Source organism: Petaurus breviceps, unplaced genomic scaffold (assembly GCF_028583685.1).
Source record: "Petaurus breviceps papuanus isolate PSGF00001 unplaced genomic scaffold, PetGlider_PUasm1.0 90977, whole genome shotgun sequence".
Classification (NCBI taxonomy): Eukaryota; Metazoa; Chordata; class Mammalia; order Diprotodontia; family Petauridae; genus Petaurus; species Petaurus breviceps.
This window is the reverse complement of record NW_027187391.1, coordinates 47,003,690-47,026,129: the sequence shown is the minus strand read 5'-3', so window position 1 is coordinate 47,026,129 and position 22,440 is coordinate 47,003,690. Positions and strand designations below refer to the sequence as shown.

The window sequence follows — 22,440 nt, the reverse complement described above, 5'->3', positions numbered from 1 at the left end:
CACACACACACACACACACACACACACACACACACACACACACACACCTTGATAAGAAGCCTTTCCCAATCCCCCTTAATGCTAGTAAACTTCTTTCTGTCACTTAATTTCTCCTGACTAAACTGTGTGTTCCTCAAGGGAAAAGGATTATTTTTTTCCTTTGGTATTCTCAGTTCTTAACAGAGTATCTGGCATATAAACAGGCTAGATAAATGTTTACTGACAGTCTCTCAGTGTCTGTGCCTCTGCACAAGGTCCTATAATGTTCTCCCCTCCTCAAATCTACCACTCAGCATCCCTTGTCATTTCAAAACTTAGATCGATTCTTTCCCTCATGAGTTATCTCTGAATAGGAAATAGGACATGCAGCTCCAACTTACATATACAAGCAATAACCAAAAGTTCAAACTGGCCTGAATAATGATCACACAATTGAATTAAAAACTACAATGACACTGTCCACCCCAGAACTGAACCGAAGGTCAGTGAGAGAAGTCCAAGAAGGAACCCCTCCAGGAAGGTGAGTGCCAACACAACCAGACATGGGATAATTGTAGCCTACAAGGTTCTTAGTCCAGATAAAGCAGGAGCAGAAGGCTCCCCTCAGAAACTCCAAATAAAAAGACCCAAAAGAAAAATACAGATTTTCTACAAGGACTATAGGAATACTCAGAAAAAATGAACCAAGGGATTAAAAATTAAAATAAAAGCTCTGGAAAAGAACTGGAACAGACTAAGTAGCTTAGAAAGGAAACTAGCATAAATTAACCAAGAAATGGAATCCCTGAAACTTATAATGGACCAAAGAGAAACTAATGACTCCATAAGAGGGAAAAAATATGATAAAAAATTCAAAAGATTGAAAAATTAGCAAATTTAAGATATTTGATAGCAAGAACAAGTGACCTGGAAAACAAATCAAGAAGAATTTAAAGAATAATTGGACTCCCAAAAAAAGACGATTTTAAAAAATTGATAAAGTTATAGCTTGGGCACTTCATTTCAAGAAATCATACATGACAGCTATTTTCATCATTATTATCGTCTCCTCCTCCTCTCATTTATATAAGGCTTACTACATTACAGGTACCCTACTAAGTGCTTTATAATTATCCCATCTGTTCCTCACAACAGCTATTATTATCCTCATTTTACAGATAAAGAAACTGAGGCAAACAGCATTTAAGTGATTTGTATCAGGTCACATAGCAAGTGTCTGAGGCTGGATTTGATCTCAGGTCTTCCTCACTCCAGGTCCAGTGCTCTATGCACTTACTGTCTCATCAGAGGGCAAAATAAAGACAGAAAAAAAATAATCACCTCCTGAAAGGAACCTCAACAGGGAAAGCTCCAGGAATGCTTGCAATGTCAATCACAGCAGTACACCTGAGGACTACTACTATGAATAATTTTACGGATCTAATCACATAGGATAATGAACTCTCTATTCAGAACTAAACTTTGTTCAATAAAATAAAGCATAACATTCATATCAACATCCTTAAGCAAAACACATCATTCTCTCTCTCTCTCTTTCTATATATATATATATATATATTATAACACTCAGTATGTCATATGGTACATAGCATATAACATTGCATTCAGTAGCATTCCCCAAAATCCTTGTTCACACACTCAAGGAGTCCCAGGCTAGGGTCTCTCCTAGCATAACACATCCTTAAGGGTAGCAGAAAATACCACACCATCCACCCCTAGGTCACAGTGAGAACACTGCACTACACAGCATATATCTTTGCATGCCCCAAATCAGGGGGTCCCAGGCTAGGATCTTCCCTAACATGATACATCCGTAAGTGGTATCAGAAAATATCACACCATCCATCCCTAGGCCAGAGTAAGAACAATCTCCTTAATCAATATCAAGTGTCCAAGTAAAGTCTTCTTTCATCTTAACTTGATATTGACTTCCAAGTCCCATGGCTCTTCCTTTGTGGGCTCACTACTCCCAACTCTTGCCTGGAGTCATACATAGGCAGCTCTTCACTCTTACTCCATGTCTCAGCTCATGGGGAGTGCTCCACTCCAAGCTCTCCCCGCTCCTGCCCAACAGCAGGCTCCAGGGAGCTCCTCTCTACTGCTTCTGCCTTGGGGGAAACAAAGCTTAACATGGAAACAATATTGACACACACCACTAGCACTGTCATCTCAATTAACCTCCAAAGTCCAGAAGCTCTGTATTAACAGCTCAGTTCACTTTAACAGCTCTCAAAAGGGGCTTAAGCTAAGAAGCATCTTTCCCATGGGCGGGTTTCTGTCCTACAGCTCTATTCACTTTCAAAGTTCAGAGACTCCTTCAGCAAGTCTCTACCATCAGAGGTCTCCTTTCTGTTCTTCTCTCAGTTCTCAAAAGTCTCCTCTCCATTTTCAGAGTTCTCCTCTCTGCTCTCAGAGGTCTCCTCCCAGCTCTTAGAGGTCTCTTCTCTTCCATTTTCTTCTTCTTAATGGTGACTTATGATTTCATGGCTGACTCCCTTAATGTCTGCTTTCTCCACAATGACTCTTTTTATATACAGTTCTACTCAGCATCTGATTGGCTAGAGCCCACATGTACATATCTGATTGGTTAGAGCCCACTTGCACATGTCTGACTGGCTCGGCACAGAGGCATGTAAGATTGAGGCTGGGACACTGAGTAACACATAGAAAAAAAAAATCCCACTTTGCTTGGTATTACAATGCTATAAACAAAATCCAGTGCTCATACATAAAAGAAAAAATATTGCAAGCATCCAGGAAGGAATTTGAGTACCAAGGAACTACAGATGGGATCACCCAAAACCTGTAGTTTCTACTAAAAACAGGAGACCTTGGAAAATCCCCAAAAGCAAATAAAACAAGCTTAATACCAAGAATGACTAGCCCTGCAAAGCTAGATATAGTTCTACAGGGAGGGAAAAGGGCCTTTAATGCAATAGACTTTTAAGCAATTCTGATGAAATGAGCAGAACTAAGTTAGAATTTGGAAATACAAACAGAAGAGTCCAGAGAAATCTAGAAAGGTAAATTTATTTTAAGCACTGGAAGGAGCTAATATGATTGTGCAGTGCTAAAATAAGGGGAAAAGAAACATGTCCCTTCAAGAAATTTAATGTCTTCAAAGGATATTGAGGAAATTAAATAAGAAAAACCGAGGCCCTAGAGTATGGATTAGTTCTATTTTGACGGTCTGAAGAGAGAAATGAGGTAGGTGTAGAGACGGAAAGCCTGGGAGATAATAGTGACCAAACAAATAGGGTCATTATAACACTTTTAAAAATGCACAGAAGAGAACAGAAAGAAGCTCAGAAGGAAGCATGTACAAGCACAGCAGTCCTGCCAAGTCTCAGTCCTATAACACTTCCAGCATTCACTGCCTTTGCTCCTGTTTAGTGGTTTTTCAGTCATGTCCAACTCTTTGTGACCCCACTTGGGGTTTTCTTGGCAAAGACACTAGAGTGGTTTGTCATTTCCTTCTCTAGCTCATTTTACAAATGAGGCTAACAGGGTTAAGTGACTTACTCAGAGTCACACTGTTAGTGTCTGGCACTGTCTCCAGGCCACACTTTGCTCGTACACACTTGCTAATCAAGAAAAACATACAACTGCTCTGTCCACTACTTACTGCTGCTAGGTAATCCTACTCCACCTCTCTAATCAAATCACTATCTAACACTCCACAGCAATTCTTCCAAACCTTTCCATTTCACCTCAAACTTCTCATGGCTCTCCCTTCCCTCATTCTTTTGGTTAAGAACTCGGATTCATATTATACAGAAAAAAACCGAAGTCACTCACTGTGAGTTTTTGCTTCTCCCCTCTTCTTCATTTCTTATCACTCATATACCTTCTACCACTATCTCCTCCTTCACTCATCTCACATGAAGAGGTAGTCTTACTCCTTACCAAGGTTGCCTACACCAGTGGTCCCATTCCATCCCATCTCCTCCAAAAGATGCCTCTTCTGTTATCCCAGATATCACTTATTCTCAGTCACTCCCTATCTACTTAATGTCTGCTTTCTCCATACTGGCTCTTTTTATATACAGTTCTACTCAGCATCTGATTGGCTAGAGCCCACATGTACATATCTGATTGGTTAGAGCCCACTTGCACATGTCTGATTGGCTCAGCACAGAGGCATGTAACATGTCCATGTCTTCCTCATCCTCAAAAAAGCTCTCATTTTATGTTTCCAAGCCTGCTAAAGTATTGTGCTATATCTCTTCTTCCATTTGTGGCTAAACTTGAAAGGCTATTGAAAAAATGCCTCCACTTACTCTTGCTATCTTCTTAACTCCTTAAGATTTGTCTTCCAACCTCATCATTCCACTAAAACTGTTATTTCTAAAAGCTGCCAAATCCAAAAGCCTTTTCTCAATCCTTATTCCCCTTGACTTCTCTGCAGTTTTTAACACTGTTGATCATTCTCTTCTCCTTGATAATCTCTCTGTATAGGTTTTCAGGATACCACTCTTTCCTGGTTTTCCTACCTATCTGACTGCTCCTTCTCAGTCTCCTTCTCTGGTTGCTCATTCAAATCACTCCCTTCAACTATATGCATGTTTTCTCTCTATATACCAGAGGTTCCCAAACTTATCTGACCTACTTCACCCTTTAAAAAATAATACTCATTGCCCCCACCCTGGAAATCTACTCTTTAAACCTTTAACAGGTTTTTTTTTTGAAATCTGCATCATCTCAAAAAAATATAAACTATTAAAAAAATTAACGCCTTAAATTTAATAATTTATTGTAAATTTGTGTTTCTTCCTGTATTGAAATGTTGATGATGCAACATGTAACCATATCGAATTGTAAACAAGTCATTACATGTGCATGTTCCTGCCAATGCATGCTGGACTTCTGGACAATGCTCGACACACTTGCCTTTCCACACTTGCTTGTTAAGACCTGCTGATGGACCTGACCACTGATTGGTTATAACTTGCATTTTATGTGTTTATTTGGAAAACAATGTAATCACTATGACTTGATCTCTGTTACACAACAGATTTAACATATATAAACGTTTTTTTCAAAATTTTATTCTTTCCCTATGCTTCCTTCCACCACTCCCTTCTTTTATTCAATGCCCCTAAGTTGCAAGTGAGCCTACTGCCGCCTTCTCAAGATCATTCCAGCATGCCCCCCAGGAAGTGGTATCACCTACTTTGGGAACCACTAATTGAGTCTATACTGTTTCACTTGATGATCTCATCAGCCTCCATGGATTTAATTACTATTCTCAAATCTACCAATCCTGCCCTAACCTCTCTGGTAATCTCCAGTTTTGCATCTTCAACTGCCCTTCAGACATCTTGAGCTGTGTGGCAGTAGATACCTTAGACTCAACATGCCCAAAACAAAACTGATTATCTTTCTCCTACTGTACTTATTATCAGAGGGCAACACTTAGTCCCCCAGACTTGCAATGTAGGTGTCATCTTGGCCTCTTCACTATCTCTCATCACTCACATAACAATCTGTTGTCAAGATCTGTCAATTTCACCTTTGCAGTAACTCTTGAATATGCTCCTTTCTCTTCTCTGACACTGCCACCAGTCTGGTGCAGGTTCTTATTGCCTCACACATGGACAACTGTAATAGCTTGCTGGTGAGTAGAACTGTCTCTCCCCACTCCAATACATCTTCTAGTCAGTCCTCAAAGAGATTTTCTTAAATTCCAACCATGTCACCCCACCCAAAACTCTGATAGTTTCCTATTACCTCCAGAAACAAATATAAAATCCTCTGGTATTCAAAGATCTTCATACCTTAGTCTCTTTCTACCTTATTATACCGTTAACTCCCTACCATAAAAACAAGACATTTAATTTCTCAGTTCCAGTTATTTTCTCTGTCTGTCCCCCATGCCTAGAACGCTCTCTCTTCTCATCTCCAACCATGGGCTTCCCTGGCTTTCTTTAAATCCCAACTAAAAGTCCATCTTCTACAGGAAGCTTTTCCCAAACCTTCTTAATTCTACTGCCTTCCCCTTTTTATTTCCTATTTATATTGAACATGGCTTATTTGTACATAATTGTTTGTTGTCTCCCTATTAGACCCTCTTTGAGGGCAGAGACTGTCTTTTTGTATACCCTTTACCTCTTACATTGCCTTGTATTCCCTCTTTTTGTCTTCCTAGTGCTTAGCACAATGCCAGACACATAGAAGGTATCTAATAAACACTTACTTACTGAGTGTCTGACTGAAAGTAATGTGTAGAAATTATTACAAATCTACAACTCTCTCCTGAATGGAGATTGCCAGAGTCAGAATTGCCAGATGGATGCAACTGCTTGCTGGACATCTCCCAGATGCATCCCAAATTCCACCCCACCCCACCCCTGAAAATCACTCACTCTCCCTTAAACCCACCCTTCTTTCCAGTTTCAACAGTCTACAAAGGGAACAATAATCCATTCAGTATACCAAGTTCACCACCTTGAAGTCATCCTTGCCTTTTCATCCTTCCCTTATATACTCCAATATCCAATTACTTGCATATTTTGTCAATTCTGTCACTACAATATCTCTCATATCCATACTTTTCTCTCAACTCACAGTATCTTATACGCACTAGAGGGCACATTTCATAAGAGCAAGAATGTGCTTATCTAAATTTCACATCTACCCTAGGGCCCAGCACAGTGCTTAATTGCTGAATTTAACTGAATTATATGCCTTGATGTATTTCCACTGTCTAACACAGTGCCTACATAAATCAGATACTCAACACACATTTTCTGGGGAGAAAATCACTATGCACATGTAACACAATGTACCATTTCAACTGTTTAACTCTCATTCAGCAATGAAAAGTGAAGTAAATCCAGAGCCAGTTGAAGCCATTTACCCTATATACTTTATTAGGGCTTATACAACAACAGACTTTCAAAAATAATGCATTAAAAAACCATGTAGAGGGGCAGCTAGGTGGTGCAGTGAGTAAAGCGCTGGCCCTGGAGTCAGGAGGACCGGAATTCGGTTCCGGCTTGAGACACTTAACACCCACACAAAAATACTAGCCATGTAACCTTGGGCAAGTTACTTAACCCCAGTTGCCCTCCAAAAGGCAAAAAAAAAAAAAAAAGAACTATGTAGATTCAACATGTAACCTAAATCTAACCTAACGTAGTAAAAATATGAGAAAGAAAATAAGTGATGAAATATAGAAAATGATATACTGTTTATATGATGATATTTTGCAAATATATTATAAGACTATTATAACCATTTCTCCAATAGGTAAGGGGAAAAAACCAGCTTCTACATTTTAAAGATCCTACCTCAAAAAACTCTCATCTTTATGCAATAAAGAAATCCTAAAAAGTTATCCATAAATATTCAATTTTTGTAAATTAAATTATAATATGACTGAATACAAGACTGGCCTTTACTATCTCAGGGTGCTCTTCAGAGAAATCGGTTTTGGAAATTGGATAATCACATCCAAATATATTTGTTTTTACACCTGAGTTTTCATAGATATAGTTTTAAGCAATGTACATGCTTGATTATTAAAATAAGTTGCCCTGCCAGCTAAAAAACAAAAAAATTATTTTCAGTCAAAATATTTTTGTTATTGTTGGAACTAATCTTAAAAATACAGTAATCTAAAAAAATTTTTTTACAACACTCTTATTTTGGAGAAACAGGACTTCCATGTGAGCTCCAGCTTCCACCTCCCCCAATTCCTGTAAAAGATGATTCTAAAGAAACTTTGGAGCTACAGAACCCACAAAATGACACAAAGAATCTAACCTCCCGCTGAGGACAGCCTGGCAGGCAGGCAGCAAGCGGCCAGCACAGTACTCTGGGAGCCAGGTGACCCCAGCCCTGAGCTAGCTGGAGGTTTTAGCCGCAGGGCAAGCCTGACCAACCACTGGCTGGAGGGACTTCAGATCACCAGCAGCTGTGGCAATTTCCAGAATTATCAACACACAGATGCTAAGGACAAAGTGAGAGGTCAGTGCAGTAGTTGGGAGTGCGTCGGCTTTTGCCCCTGGGGTGAGAAGTGGCTGAGGCACAACAGCTCTGAAGCCACATATTGCATGGCTGCTTCAGAACTCCTGGCCTGCTTATTGTAGGGGGACCAAGTGACCAGTCTGAGGGGTAATTGCTCTTGCTTTAACTTGCTTGGATCTGGATTACCATCTAGGGTGGAAGTGCTGGGGTGTGCGACCAGCTTGCCAGAGCATGTGGAGGCTTCAGAGAGGGCACCCAACTAATAACTTCAGCAGCTGAAAAAACCCCAGCATTTGGGACGAAGCTCCCATCTGGTGGCAGAGTCCTACCGTGGCAAAAAGCCCAAAAATCAAGTAATTGAGTGGCAACATGAGCAGGCAAAGGAAGCAAAACAAACAGAGCAACCCAACTTTACACTCCTATTTTGGGGACAAAAAGGATCAAAGCATGGAACAGGAGGAAGACAATGAAGTCAGAACTCTTGCACCAAAAGCTTCAAAGAAAAATATGAGCTGGTTACAGGCCATAGAGGACCTTAAGAAGAATTCTGAAAATCAAATAAGAGAAATGGAGGAAAAATTGGGAAGAGAAATGAGAATGATGCAAGAAAATTATGAAATGAGAGTCAACAATCTGACTGAAGAAAATAACACCTTAAAAAATAGACTAACTCAAATGGCAAAAGAGGCTCAAAAAGGCAATGAGGTGAAGAATGCCTTAAAAAGCCAAATTTGCCAGATGGAAAAAAGAATCTCAAAAGCTCACTGAAGAGAATCATTCCTTCAGTATTAGACTGAAGCAAATGGAAGCTAGTGACTTTATGAGAAACTATTAAACAGATCCAAACAAATGAAAAAATAGAAGGCAATGTGAAATATCTCATTGGAAAAACCATTGACCTGGAAAATAGATCCAGGAGAGATAATTTAAAAATTATTGGACTACCTGAAAGCCATGATCAAAAAAAGAACCTAGAAACCATCCTTCAAGAAATTCTCAAGGAAAAGTGCCCTGATGTTTTAGAACCAGAGGGCAAAATAGAGGTTGAAAGAATCCACCAATCACCTCCTGAAAAAGATCTCAAAAAGAAAACTCCTAGGAATATTATAGCCAGGTTCCGGAATTCCCAGATCAAGGAGAGAATACTACAAGAAGCCAGGAAGAAACAATTTGAATATTGTGGAAACACAATCAGGATAACCAAGGATCTGGCAGCTTCTACACTAAGGGATTGAAGGGCCTGGAACATGATATTTGGGAGGGCAAAGGAGCTGGGATTAAAACCAAGAATCACCTACCCAGCAAAACTTAGTATCATGTTTCAGGGGAAAATATGGTCATTCAATGAAATAGAGAACTTGCAAGCATTCTTGATGAAAAAACCAGAGTTAAATAGAAAATGTGACATTCAGATATAAGAAGCATGAGAAGGTAAACAGGGAAAAGAAATCATAAGGAACTTATCAAAGTTGAACTATTTACATTCCTACATGGAAAAACAATAATTGTAACTTATGAAACTTTTCTCAGTATAAGAATAGTTGAAGGGAATATAAATGTGTATAAACACACACACATATATGTATACATACATACATATATATGTCTATATAGGAGGGTATATGGGTGTATGAATACATATGTGAATGTGTGTACATATGTGCACTGGTATACATAGATAGAAGGCACAGGACCAATTGAATAGGAAGAGATGATACTCAAAAGGTGAAATTAAGAGGTGAGAGGAATATAATGAGAGGAGATGGGGAGAGACAGAATGGGGTAAATTATCTTATACGGAAGAGGGAAGGGAAAATGGTTACAATGGAGGGGAAGAACAGGAAGGCAAAAGGGAATGGGTCAACCTTATTCTCATTGAATTTGGCTTAGAGAGGGAATGACATACACACTAAATAGGGTATCTCACACTACAGGAGAGTAGGGGGGGAAGGGTATGAGAGGGGGGATGATGGAAGAGAGGGCAGGCTGGGGGAGGGAAGTTGGAAGTACCACTTTAGTTGGAAGCACCCACTTTTGAAAAGGGACAGGATCAAAGTAGAGAACAGAACAAGTGGGAGGTGGGATAGGAGGGAGGGAAATATAGTCAGTCTTTTACAATATATCCACTATGGAAATGTTTTGCATAGCTATACATGTACAACCTATGCTGAATTGCTTATCTTCCCAGTAAGGGTAGATGACAAGGGAGGAAGGGAATGATCTGCAATTCAAAGTTTTAAAATCAAATGTTTAAAATATATATATATATACTATTATTAATATTATTTTACATGTAATTGGGAAATAAGATATACAGGCACTGGGGCATAGAGATCCACCATGCCCTACTGTAAAGTTGGAGGGGATATGGGAAAAGATATGGGAGAAAGCAGATTGTAGGAGTAGATATCCAATGAGTGGGATCACTATTTGGGGGCAGTGGGTAGGGGGAAAAAGGGGAGAAAATTTGTAGCTCAAAATCTGGCAGATAAAGCATTTGATTTGGGAAAACAAAACCAAACAAAACATTCTTATTTTGAAATATATTGTTTCACTCTCCCTACCCAGGAAAGTCATCCTTAGAATAAAACAAAGGAGGGGGAAAAGCAATGCAAGAAAACTAATTAAAATTTAACTCTTGTCCATTTTTACATGCTACCAGAGGTTTAGGTGGTATCATCGATAAAAAGCATGGGAGTTGGAGTAAAGAAGACTTGAGTTCAAACACTGGCCTTAGATATTACCTGTGTGGCCATGGGCAAGTCACCTAGGTCTCTGTCTCAGTTTCTTCATCTGTAAAATGAAGATAAATAATAGCACCTACCTCCCAGAGTTGTAAGAATAAAATGAGATATTTTAAAGGGCTTTGTACATTTCAAAGTGCTATGTAAATACTAGCTATTATTACCATTATTTGTATTCTTTATTTCAACTTTTAACTCTGTAATATATACATAGTCTGAGATGTCCTGACATAAGTAAAAATGTCTCCCAATCATCCCATTGTGGTGATAGGAATGAGATGAAAAGTCTGTTCTCTGTTAGAAGCATTTATTTTTAAAAAACAATAAAGGTGTCTTGTATGAAATTTTTGCTTTAGGGTCTAAAATACCCAGTACTTCTTTGTCAGGTTATTTTTACTAAGGATTACTTCTCAGAAGTAATAAATAAATGACATAAACAATTTTAAAAAGTAACTATAAACTTAATGAATGAGAGGGGGGATAAGTCATTTCTAACCTAGGAATACAATCTAATAAAATGTTAATACTGGAGCACCCTCTGCTGGTTAACCAACTAAAAAGTCAAATTAAAAGCAAATAGAAATGTCAACCACCAACCCCAAACCCCAAATACAACTTATTAATAGAAGAGCAATTTTCCTGTAATCATAAACAGCAATCACGGAAGTAGTCAATAAGTAGAGTGCAATGATACCTATAGAGGTATTTTATACAGACACCTATACATTAAACAATTTTAATCCTGGGGAGCTTGCTTGAGCTTTTATACCTTCTCCCATCCCTCCAGGCATAAGCCCTGGGGTTCTCTTTGTGGGCAGTCTGAAACATTTGAAATATTCCCCTCAAAAAAGTCAGGGGCAGCTAGGTGGCAAAATGAATAGAGCACCAGCCCTGGAGTCAGGAGGACCTGGGTTTGGATCCGACCTCAGACACTTAACACAAAAACTAGCCATGTTACCTTGGGCAAGTCACTTAACCCCAATTGCCCTCAAAAAAAAAAAAAGGTCAAAATCTGCTTCCCTGTAACTGCCTTCCAGGGTCAGAACAAATGAAAAATGTACCAAATATTCTCTGTTTATGGCACTGTACTACAAGATTCTATATAAGTATAAATTACAAAAAAGATACTTTGTGAATTAGGAATATGTATCCATTGATCAACATCTTATGGTAGAGAATAACAAAGAACGAGTAAAAAAAACCCAATAAGCCACTGTTGTCATACCTAAAAAGAGGCAAAATGCCTAGAATTTATACCCCTTTTAAGTTTTAAATATTTTGATTTTTTTTTAAAGGGCTGAAGTTTTCTCCTCCTTCCAAAGGGTTTTGTCAAGAAAAAGAGTTACTAAGAAAAGAAAAGAGTAAAGAAAATGGACCAAGATAGAGATGATAAAGAGAAAAGTGGGAGACAGAAATTTCCTTTAAATAATGCGCATACTTTGTCAAAAATGATTTTGAAACTGATAATCCAAATTAATTAAAAATGATGTTTTAAGTATTTTCTCTCATGTAAAGAGTGGATTTGTATTTTTCACCAGTCTTAGATGAAAATTAGTGTTAATAAGATTACTAATTTCCTCAGTTTGAAAATGTTTTCACATAAAAGCAGCCTTATATGACTAAAGATGGATGGGGAATGGGAGAGGAAAAGGGAATCTCTTTTCCCCAGAAAGACTGCTCCATCCCCAAAGCTAGTGCCCTTTCCTAACTGAAGTTCACAAATCTACATCAGTGAGCACTGAACTTAATAATGGGAAAGGTTTAACTGTCCTTACTTTTTGATTACTTACCCTCACTCCTCTCCACTCCCATTCCTGCCGTTCTCCTTTCTGGTGTGCTACCCACGTTTCAGAGGCATGCAATAATGAGATCAGCACAACAGCTCTGTAGACCTTCAGTTTGGTAAGCAGCCTAATACCATTTCTCTCCCACACTTTCCTTCAGAGTCTCCCAAACACTGAGCTAGCTCTGGTAAATGTGTGGTTCAACCTCATCATGTATGTGTACAAGCCTGGAAAGTATACTGCCAAGGTAAGTGAAGTTATCCACAACGTTAAAAACTTCTCCACCTGTTGTAACTGATGGCTCCACATATAGATGGTGTGGTGCTAGCTGGTGGCGAACCTTGGCTTTTTTTGTTGTTAATTGTTAAGTCAAAATAAGTAGAAGCAGCATACTCTGTTGCATCACAGCCTCAGAGGCCGCATAGAGTGCATAATCATTTGCAAACAAAAAGTCACACAACCAACTCTTCCTTAATATTAGTCTTGGCTTGTAGCCTTTTCAAGTTAAATAACTGAATATCAGTGTGGTAGCTGATCTTGATGCCATTTTTATCCCTCGTTGAAGGCATTTGACAATATCTCTGAAAACATCATGCTGAAAAGCATGGGAGCAAGCACACACTCCTGCTTCACTGCACTGGTGACTGGGAAAACGGGAACATTATCCATTATCCAGAACCTGTGCAAACATGCCATCATGGAACTGACATACAATACTGATGAAGTTCTCTAGGCAACCAAATTTTGCCATGATTTTCCACAAGCCCTCACAACTGACAGTATCAAAGACCTCAGTCAGATTCATGAACATTGTATGTAGACCTCTGTTCTAAGCCTGGCATTTCTCCTGGAATTGTTGGGCAGCAAATACCTCATCTACTGTTCCTTAGTCCTCCTATCTGAAGCCACACTGGCTCTCAGGTAGATCACCACCTTCCAGGTGAAGGATTAGACTATTAAGGAGGATTCTGGCAAGAATTTTGCTGGCAATGACTAAGAGAGACCCTCTCCACCCCCCAACCTCCCTGTGGTTGTCATAAGACAACACACTTCCTTTTCCAGAGGAGAAAGACAAGTGGGTGTCATGTATCCAAACAACTAATCATTCCTTGGATTAAGAGGGATTTGCTGAGCACTGATCTGAGGGGAAATTCCCAGCTAAATTCCTAAACTATGAGATGAAGGGGGGTCCTTTGCAAAATTTAGCTAATTTAAATTTAAGTCACTAGCAACTGGAAGGGAAAAAAGTCTAAAGGAAAAATGCTTGAAGTCTATAAAACTTTACTTTTTTGCTGTAAGGAAATGGTTAACTTTGAAGATGTTTATATATAAAATAACCATTTTCTTCTTTGTGGCTAACCAGAGATAAAATATTTTAGATAACTTATCTCTTAAAAACCTAATCACTTTCATAACTAGCTTACTAAAAAGAAAAGACTTCTAGAGATGATTTTAAGAGGGTGTTTTAAACAGTAATGGATACATGGAAGAATTATATCTTTCAGCCAAAGCCATTTTCCTATGATACATGGCAGACACAAGATCAACAATTATATATTCATGAAGAGACAAGCCATCAGAAAGAGATATATATTTGTAAAATATTTGCAAACTTCAAAGTGCTAAATAAATGTTATTATTGAAAATAATTACTACATTTCTTAGAGAGAAAAGAGAGCAGTCCGTTGAAATAAAATTCTGGTTTAGCAGTCAATTAACACAGAAATTGACTTGATGTCTTATCTAAGAGACAGCATGGTACAGTGAAAAAACATGTAAAGCTTAGAATTTCACTGAGGTACTGTACTACTAATTTCACAAAGTGGTTGCATGAAAAGTACTCTATAAGTGTGAAATCTATTATTACAACAGTGGTCTCCAACATCTTTCATAAGGGAAAACCTACTTTCTATTTGTCTAAAAGCAGTGAAATCACCAAAAGTAAGGAGGAGTATTTGTTGACATAAGTCAACTAGGTGTGGACTGGTAACCTATTATCCCTAATGTCAATTAGATCAGTTTCAACATTTACCTGCCAACTATGATTAACTGTTAGGACTGCTCTATGGTATATCCATATATGTTCTTAAAATGATTTAAGATTTAGCATTTCTTCATTATTTTAAGGATCAATGATTTCACTGGCATAAATATTCCTTCCATTAATGCAGACTACAATTGTGTTGTATCTCAATAGATGGCTTTTTCAAGCAACTGAAAAATTAATCACCTTATAAATCCCAATGAAAATAAGCCTCTCTGAATTTAGCTCAACTGGTCCTTACTGAAACATACAGTCTATTTGCAGGTCCATACATCAAGATAATTTAAAATATTTTATTTACAACTATAATGTATATATAAGTTGCTACATACAGCTTCCTATTATATAAACCCTTCAGTCTTAATTTTTTCCCAATCGTTATTTTCTTCTACTCATATTTTCATACTTATATACTTTTATTGATTCTCTTTCCTATTAAACTATTAATTCATTAAAGAAAAAAAAACACAGCAAAAGTGGACAGACATATCCAGCAAAGCACTACTCTCAGATGAATGATTCTAGACCTTGCTATTAATGTTTTACCCAATGTCATATTTTCAAGGAACAAACTGCCACTAGTATTTTTTTCTACCTCCCCTTCTTCAGTCTCTGTACTTGAAGGCAATTCCTACCAAAAACTTAATTCATCTATGCTGTTTGTAATTAGGGATGTAAGAAGAGCCATTCTAGGTAAATTCAAGTGTTCTGTCTCTAACACACAAAAGGCAATAATATATGTTCCTTGATAACAACCTCAAAGGTTAAGAACTTGGCGAAAACCCATTTCCTTTAATAACAAATTCATGGTTTGTAGATATATAATCTATGTAAATCTTTTGCAAACTATAGCCTTTACCACATGTTGAGTGCATTAATTCCAGAAAATTACTAGCTTCTGTGTAATATAGTACAAAACAAAAAGTACTTATTAAGACTAACACTAGCTTCCTTTTATCTGTCCCAAATTTATCTCAAGTTGGGGCAGCTAGGTGGCAAAGTAGATTGAGTACCAAGCCTGAAATCGGGAAGACTCATCATCCTGAGTTCAAATCTGGCCTCTGACACTAGCTCTGTAACCTTGGCACTTAACCCTGTTTGCCTCAGTTCTTCATCTGTAAAATGAACTGGAGAAAGAAGTGGCAAAATCATTCCAGTATCTTTTCCAAGAAAACCCCAAATGGACACAACTGAAAGACTGAACAACAATATTTCAGCTATGATTATTGGCAAAACAAAAAAAAAATTCAGAAATAATATTATCTTTCTCTTTGTTGTGGTCTCTATGTCTCTGTCTGTCTATCTCTCTCACATGAAGTCTTAAAGTTTTCTGGGCTACTTTGAAATCTATGGTTACACAGCCTGAATCATTTTCTTTGCAGCCTAAAATACTGTGAATACCTCCCTTCACCTGAATTCTCTCTCCTCTCAGCTTTCTTGATGCTGTTCTTTTATATTTCTATTCCTATCTTTTCAGCTTCTGTTGCTAGATCAACATCTATATCCTAGCCCCTAACTATGGGTAGTACCCAAGGAACTTCTCTTTTCTTTCTCAGGGATCTATCAGCTCCCACAAACTAAATTAATCTCTATGAGATAACTCCCACATTTACATATCTGGTCCTAACCACTGACAACTGGAAGATGACTACTCACAGGCATCTTAGAATCAAGACGTGCAAAGCAAAACATTATCTTCACATCCTTCCTCTTTCCTCCTGTCCCCCCTCGCCCCCAATAATCCCAGAACTCCTTCAACCTTCCTTTTTTCTGTTATGTGAACAATTATCCTTCAAGTCATCCAGGTTCATGTCTGAATCATTCTTGACTCTTGTTCTTCATCTAGGTGGGATGAATTCTTTTCTGGAGTGATTTGCCAATTCTTTTCAATTTTACCTCCTAACACTTCACATCCATCCCCTTTTTTTCCATTTAAACATCTACTACTCTAGTTCAGGTCCTCATAAATTCTCCCCACTTAAGACTATTAATAGTAGCTTTTAAATTAAATTCCTGCTTCCATTCTCTCCTCTAATTCATCCTCCAAGGAACTGTCCAAAAATTCTTCCTAAAGAAGCCTGACAGGGTGGCTAGGTGGCACAGTGAGAGTCAGGAGGACCTGAGTTCAAATCTGGCCTCAGACAATTAACACTTACTAGCTGTGTGACCTTGGGCGAGTCACTTAACCCCAATTGCCCAGCGATCCCCCCTCCAAAAAAAAAAGTCTGACCATGCAATTCCCCTACTCAAGAATTTTTGGTGGCTCCCTATGTTTATAAGACAAATTACAAATTCCTCAGTTTGGTATCCTAAGATCTTCACAATTTGATTTCAATTTCACTTTCTAGGTTTCTTGTACATATCTTACCTTTTCTCAACCTCCAATTTCCCACTACTCTATTGTCACTGAGCAGTGACTCTATGCCTGTACCTCATTTTATCATTATTAGTTAGGTTCTTTAACTTTCTTCAACTTCTTCAGATCTTTGTTGAGGTACAACAACCAAACTGAACACTTTAGACATAAATGCACCACCTTTTATACAAAAGAAAGCTCAGATTTGTTTTTCTTGTCAATACCATTCTTAAATATGCCAATTACTACTGGGCTTTAGATGACTACAAAAGCAACATGAGGGTCAATATCTTCAGGAAACAGTTATTATAGTCACTTTCCTGGGCTTTGACAGCTTAAGGCCCCTCACATTATGGTTTGTATTGCTATTCCCTAAGTATATTACCAATGTACTTTCTCTTTAAAAAATTATGTTATTTTTAGAGTAAGATTCAAGTTCTCTGCCTCCCACTTCCAGCCCTCCCCTACTGAGGAAGCAAGAAAAACAAAAACCTTGTTATAAACAAGTAAAGTCAAGAAAACTAAATTTCTGCATTGGTCATGTCCAAGAAAATATGTCTCAATGTGCATTGAATCCATCAGCTCTTTTTGGAGAGCTGGGCAGCACATTTCAGCCTGAGTTTTGGAATTGCAGTTGGTTGGTCATTGTGTTTATCAGAGTTCCCAAGTCTTTCAAAGTTGTTTGTCTTTACAATATTACTGTTATTATATAAACTATTCTCCTGGTTCTGTTCACTTTGTTCTGAATCAGTTCATATAAATTTTTCCAAGTTTCTCTGAAATGCTTCCCCTCACTATTTCTTACAGCACAATAGCATTCCATCATATTCACATGCCACAATTGGTTCAGCCATTTCCCAATTTATGGACAGTCCTGTTTTCAGTTCTTTGCTACCAGAAGAAGAGCTGCTTTAAACATTTTTGCACATATGGGTCTTTTTGCTTCTTCTTTGATCTCTTTAGGGTATAGACCTAGTAATAGGTATCACTGGGTCAATGGGTATGAACATTCTGTTAGATTTTTGGGCAGAGTTCCAAACTGCTTTCCAGAATGGCTGGGCCAGTTCGAAGCACCATGAACAATGTATTAATGTGTCTGTTTTTCCACAGACCCTCAGTATTTTTCTTTTTCCTTTTTTATCAACTTTATCAAGCTGATGGATGTGAAATGGAACCTCAGAGTTTTTCATTTGCATTTCTCTAATTATTAGTTATTTAGAGCATTTTTTTCCACATGGCCACGGCTAATTTTAGATTTCTTCCTCTGAAAACTGCCTGTTCATATACTTTGACCATGTATCAACTGAGGAATAGTTCTTATTCTCATTCTACTTATTCTGCTATTCTCTACTTCTACTCTCAAACTTATCTTGGTATACAGTGTGAAATGTTTTTCTATACCTAATTTCTACCAAACTGGTTTCCAGTTTGCCAACAATTTTGTCAAATACTGAGTTACTGCCCCCAAAAGCTGAGATGTCTGGGTTTATCAAACACTAGGCTACTGTGTTTATATGCTTCTGTACACTGTGTACTTATACTGTTCCACTGATCAACCTCTATGTCTTAACAATTATCAAGCTGTTTTTTATATAGTCTGAGATCTGGCACTTTTAGGCCCCTTTCTTTCCCACTTTTTCCCCATTAATTCCCTTGAAATTCTTGATCTTTTGCTTCTCCAGATGAACTGTTATGAATTCTTCTAGCTATACAAAGTAATCCTTTGGTAGTCTGATTGGTATAACTTTGAATAAGTAAACTAATTTATAATGATTATTATGTTGGCTTGTCCCATCCATGAGCAATTAATATTTCTCCAATTATTTAGATCTGTTTTCCTTTGCGTAAAGGGTTGGTAGTGGTACTCATATACTTCCTACATGTGTTTTGGCAGGTATATATATTTTCCAACACCAAAATTCATCTACCATTTTTCTGGTCACCTCATGAATTTACCCATAATTCTCTTATCCATTTCCAGTATCCGGGGAAAAGTCATCTTTTTCCTTACCAAACTGAACTTCTGGATTCCTGATCACAAGTCCTACTTGCCTACTTAGCTCTATCAATCATCTACCCTCTCTTAAACATTTTCAATCTCTTCTTACCAAAGCTACTCTCCTTCTTACAAACAGGTTCAAATCTTTTATCTTTTAAAATAAAAACTCCTTTCAGCCCTTCTACTCTCCTGTTCAAAATAGTATCCAACCATTCCTTCTTCAAATGTTAAAATTGTAAAAAATCTTGCCTACATTTGTTGCCTTCACTTGCCATTCCTTGATGCCTTCTGATTTGGATTCTGTTCCTTTGAAGGTTACCAATGACTTTCAAACTGACCAAATGAATTATCTCTGATTAGCTCTTATCCTTGATTTTTCTGCAGGTTTGACATGGATGACTTCCCATCCTTCTTGACCATCTCTCCTCCCTTTATTTCTATGACCTGCACTCTACTGGTTCTCCTTATATTTATCTTACATTCTTTTCTTATGTGTATAAATTAATTTTGATTTTTAAATCTCAGGGTCTCAGAAAGAAGGACAATTGCCTTATGATGTGTGAGTCTTATATTTCATAAGCCCTGAGAGAATGGAGATGATTTGAAAAGGTTGTCCACACTTATTAATGCCAGGTATTCATTCCCTTTCCAGCAGAACACAGTGAACTACAAAGTAGACTGGGACAGTAAACATCACTATTCTACATGCTATAAGATTTAAGAAGACATATATAACTCTGAACTGCAAGAGCTATTTCAGAGAAGGTAACAAAGATTAACTGTTACCACCAAAGAAGGAAATACTATGGAAGTTAACCCAGGAACAGAAGCAGGACCTTCACGTCTCCCACTTTCCTTTCTCTCTCCCTGGAATCGTTACTTTCTGACCCTAAATACAATGTTCTTTGCATTGCACCATAGTACCAGTTTCAAATATCAACTAATAGAAAAAAATTCTAATATCTTGCTAAAGAAAATCTTTGACATACATAATTCTCTATGGATAGAATAACACAGACTTATGTTATCAAGTGGCAAAAAACATGGGTTTTCACTAAGAATACACATTTTTTTTTACCAAATTATTTTTATATTTGGAAAAAAGAAGTAAATTTTATATTAAAAACAGAATCCAAAACAGAGTTTCTTCAAAACATAACAGTAACATAATTGTGGCTTTCAACCCAAAAAGTGCCTTCTTCTTCAGGGCAGTTATATTTTTCACCATCTTATGGTTAAGATAAATTTTAGGGGTGGCTAGGTGGCACAGTGAATACAGCACGGCCCTGGAGTCAAGAGGACCTGAGTTCAAATCTGGCCTCAGCCACGTAACACAAAACTAGTTGTGTGAGCTTGGGCAAGTCACTTAACCCCAATTGCCCTACCTTCCCCCCTCCAAAAAGCAAAAAAAAAAAAAAAAGATAAATTTTATCTTGGATCCAATCAACACAAAAGTACAACTGAAAAGTACAATCAAATATAACTCTTCTTCCTAATGATATTTACTATAATGGAATTTAGCATAGACCTACAGAAAAACTATTGGCAAATATTACCACTATAGGTGTCATATAAACATAAATTTGGGTTTAAGGATGGAGTGCACTTGTGATTTCATTGATTTAGGAAGCTCTCAGTAATAAACTTCTTCTATGAATGCATATTGACAACATTACAGTCTTAGAAAGTAGTCTGGCACTCACATAGAGTAATTTGTTGATAAGCATCAGGGGCAAGACCTGAACCTTTATCTTCCTGACAAGATCATATCTCTATCCAGTATACCACACTGACACTCATACAAATAAAAAATATTTCCCAATCAAAATTATTTCTTAAAACTTTATTTACCTGCCAATTTAACCACATACTCCAACAGAAGGTGGATCTTTTCCATTTAAAATTACTAATAATGCTAAGATAGCTTATTTTAAAATACATAAGGTAGATCTTTTAAGGAAGTTGCTGTGATTACAATTTTTTCTACTGAACTGTATTTTATAAAAATAAAGGATAAAGTAATTTAAAGAAATTCACTCACCATTTCAGTGGTGTGCCTTCATATTCAAACCATATCTCACTAATGTCTTCTTGTCTCATAACCTTCTGAAAGTGCTTTTTCACTTTGTCAGTAACCAACGTCAAGTAACTTACTCTTGGTAAAAGCAACTGAAATGAAAATTTTTAGAACTGTATTTTATTTACTAAATTTTTTTCAAAAGCATTAAATAGGTCTCTGAATTATAAAAATAAAAGTCATTTCACTTTATTTCTTTGTATGATTTTAAATAAACCTACAATTGTTATTTGCGGATAATAAAAAACATTTTACATTGAACATTTTAAGATTTCCAAGTTACAAATAATGAATAAAACTTTTACTTTAGAATTGTACTATAGAAATTATCTACAGAAAATGCTGGTGTAATACTATGCAGGTAGAAATAGGCAGCTTCAACGTACCAATATAAAAACCAGAAATTCAACCAATCAACAAGTATTTATTAAGATATTATTAAGTGCTACCAGATACAGTGATCTGAACCAATAACACTTCTCAAAACTACTGTTCCCCCAAACAAGATTAGTACCTAATTTAGTCAACATCAAGTGGTTTCAAACAGAAGAGGGTCTTCCACCAGTACTGAAATTTAAGATGGTTCACTTCAGTTAAATAAACTAAACTAAATGGAAACAATACCATTTTTATATTCACCAGGAAGTTACCATGATGCTCTGTCAACAATACTTATCAAATGTCCACTCCATATTAGGTATAGATGTCATAGAAAGGATACAAAGATAAGATATGATGCGTGTTTTTGAATTAAAGTACAACTGAGAACGTAAAATTAATACCAAAAAAAGAAAAAACTAAGGAATAGAGAAGTAGAAAGAAGCTAATAAAGACCTAAAAGCCAGGCCTAGAGATTGTAAACTCATACATGTCGCATAAACAAAAGTTATGGGTTCATTTGAGAAATGACATCATGAAAACAGTATTTTAAAAAATTATTCTAGCAATTGTGTGCAGAGCAGATTCAAAGGCAAAGATACACAAGGCAGAAAGACTACTAAAACAGTCTAGGCAACAAAAGTAAATAATATAATCAACTCAATCACCTTAGAGAAAACTGAGAAAAGAAGGGCAGAGTTTGGTGATAATTAGATCAGGGAAACAAAGACGAAATTAAAGTGATAGATGAAGGTCTAGTTACCTTCTTAGGCTACAGCATTTCATTTAGTTTGCCACAAGCAACTACTAGTAACTGATGATTCTATTCTTATTAAGAAACTCTACAGGGAGCGGCTAGGTGGCAGAGTGAATAGAGCACCAACCCTGGAGTCAGGAGGACCTAAGTTCAAATCCAGCCTCAGACACTTAACACTTACTAGCAAATAAAGGACCTTGGGCAAGTCACTTAACCCCCATTGCCCTTCCAAAAAGGCAAAAAAATAAATAAATTCTACAAGTCTAACCTGTAGCAGGGCCTGGGCTATGTTAGGGAAGATACTTGACAGAATATTTTGGGCTGCTGCAG

General features: G+C 37.3%; 1 protein-coding gene across 5 annotated transcripts in view; it reads right to left on the bottom strand.

Annotated features, from left to right (window-relative positions):
* Positions 1-22,440, bottom strand: part of ATG5 (autophagy related 5) — a 170,601-nt gene that overhangs the window by 134,896 nt on the left and 13,265 nt on the right. For 3 of the 5 annotated variants that reach the window (XM_069077126.1, XM_069077123.1, XM_069077122.1), the window contains one exon: positions 20,940-21,067. The exons of 1 other annotated variant lie outside the window; for it this stretch is intronic. In XM_069077126.1, the coding sequence (XP_068933227.1) occupies positions 20,940-20,998 (59 nt within the window). In that variant the 5' untranslated portion in view covers positions 20,999-21,067. Of the gene's footprint in view, positions 1-20,939; positions 21,089-22,440 lie in introns of all 5 variants that reach the window. One more of the 5 variants, XM_069077124.1, reaches the window with a different exon arrangement.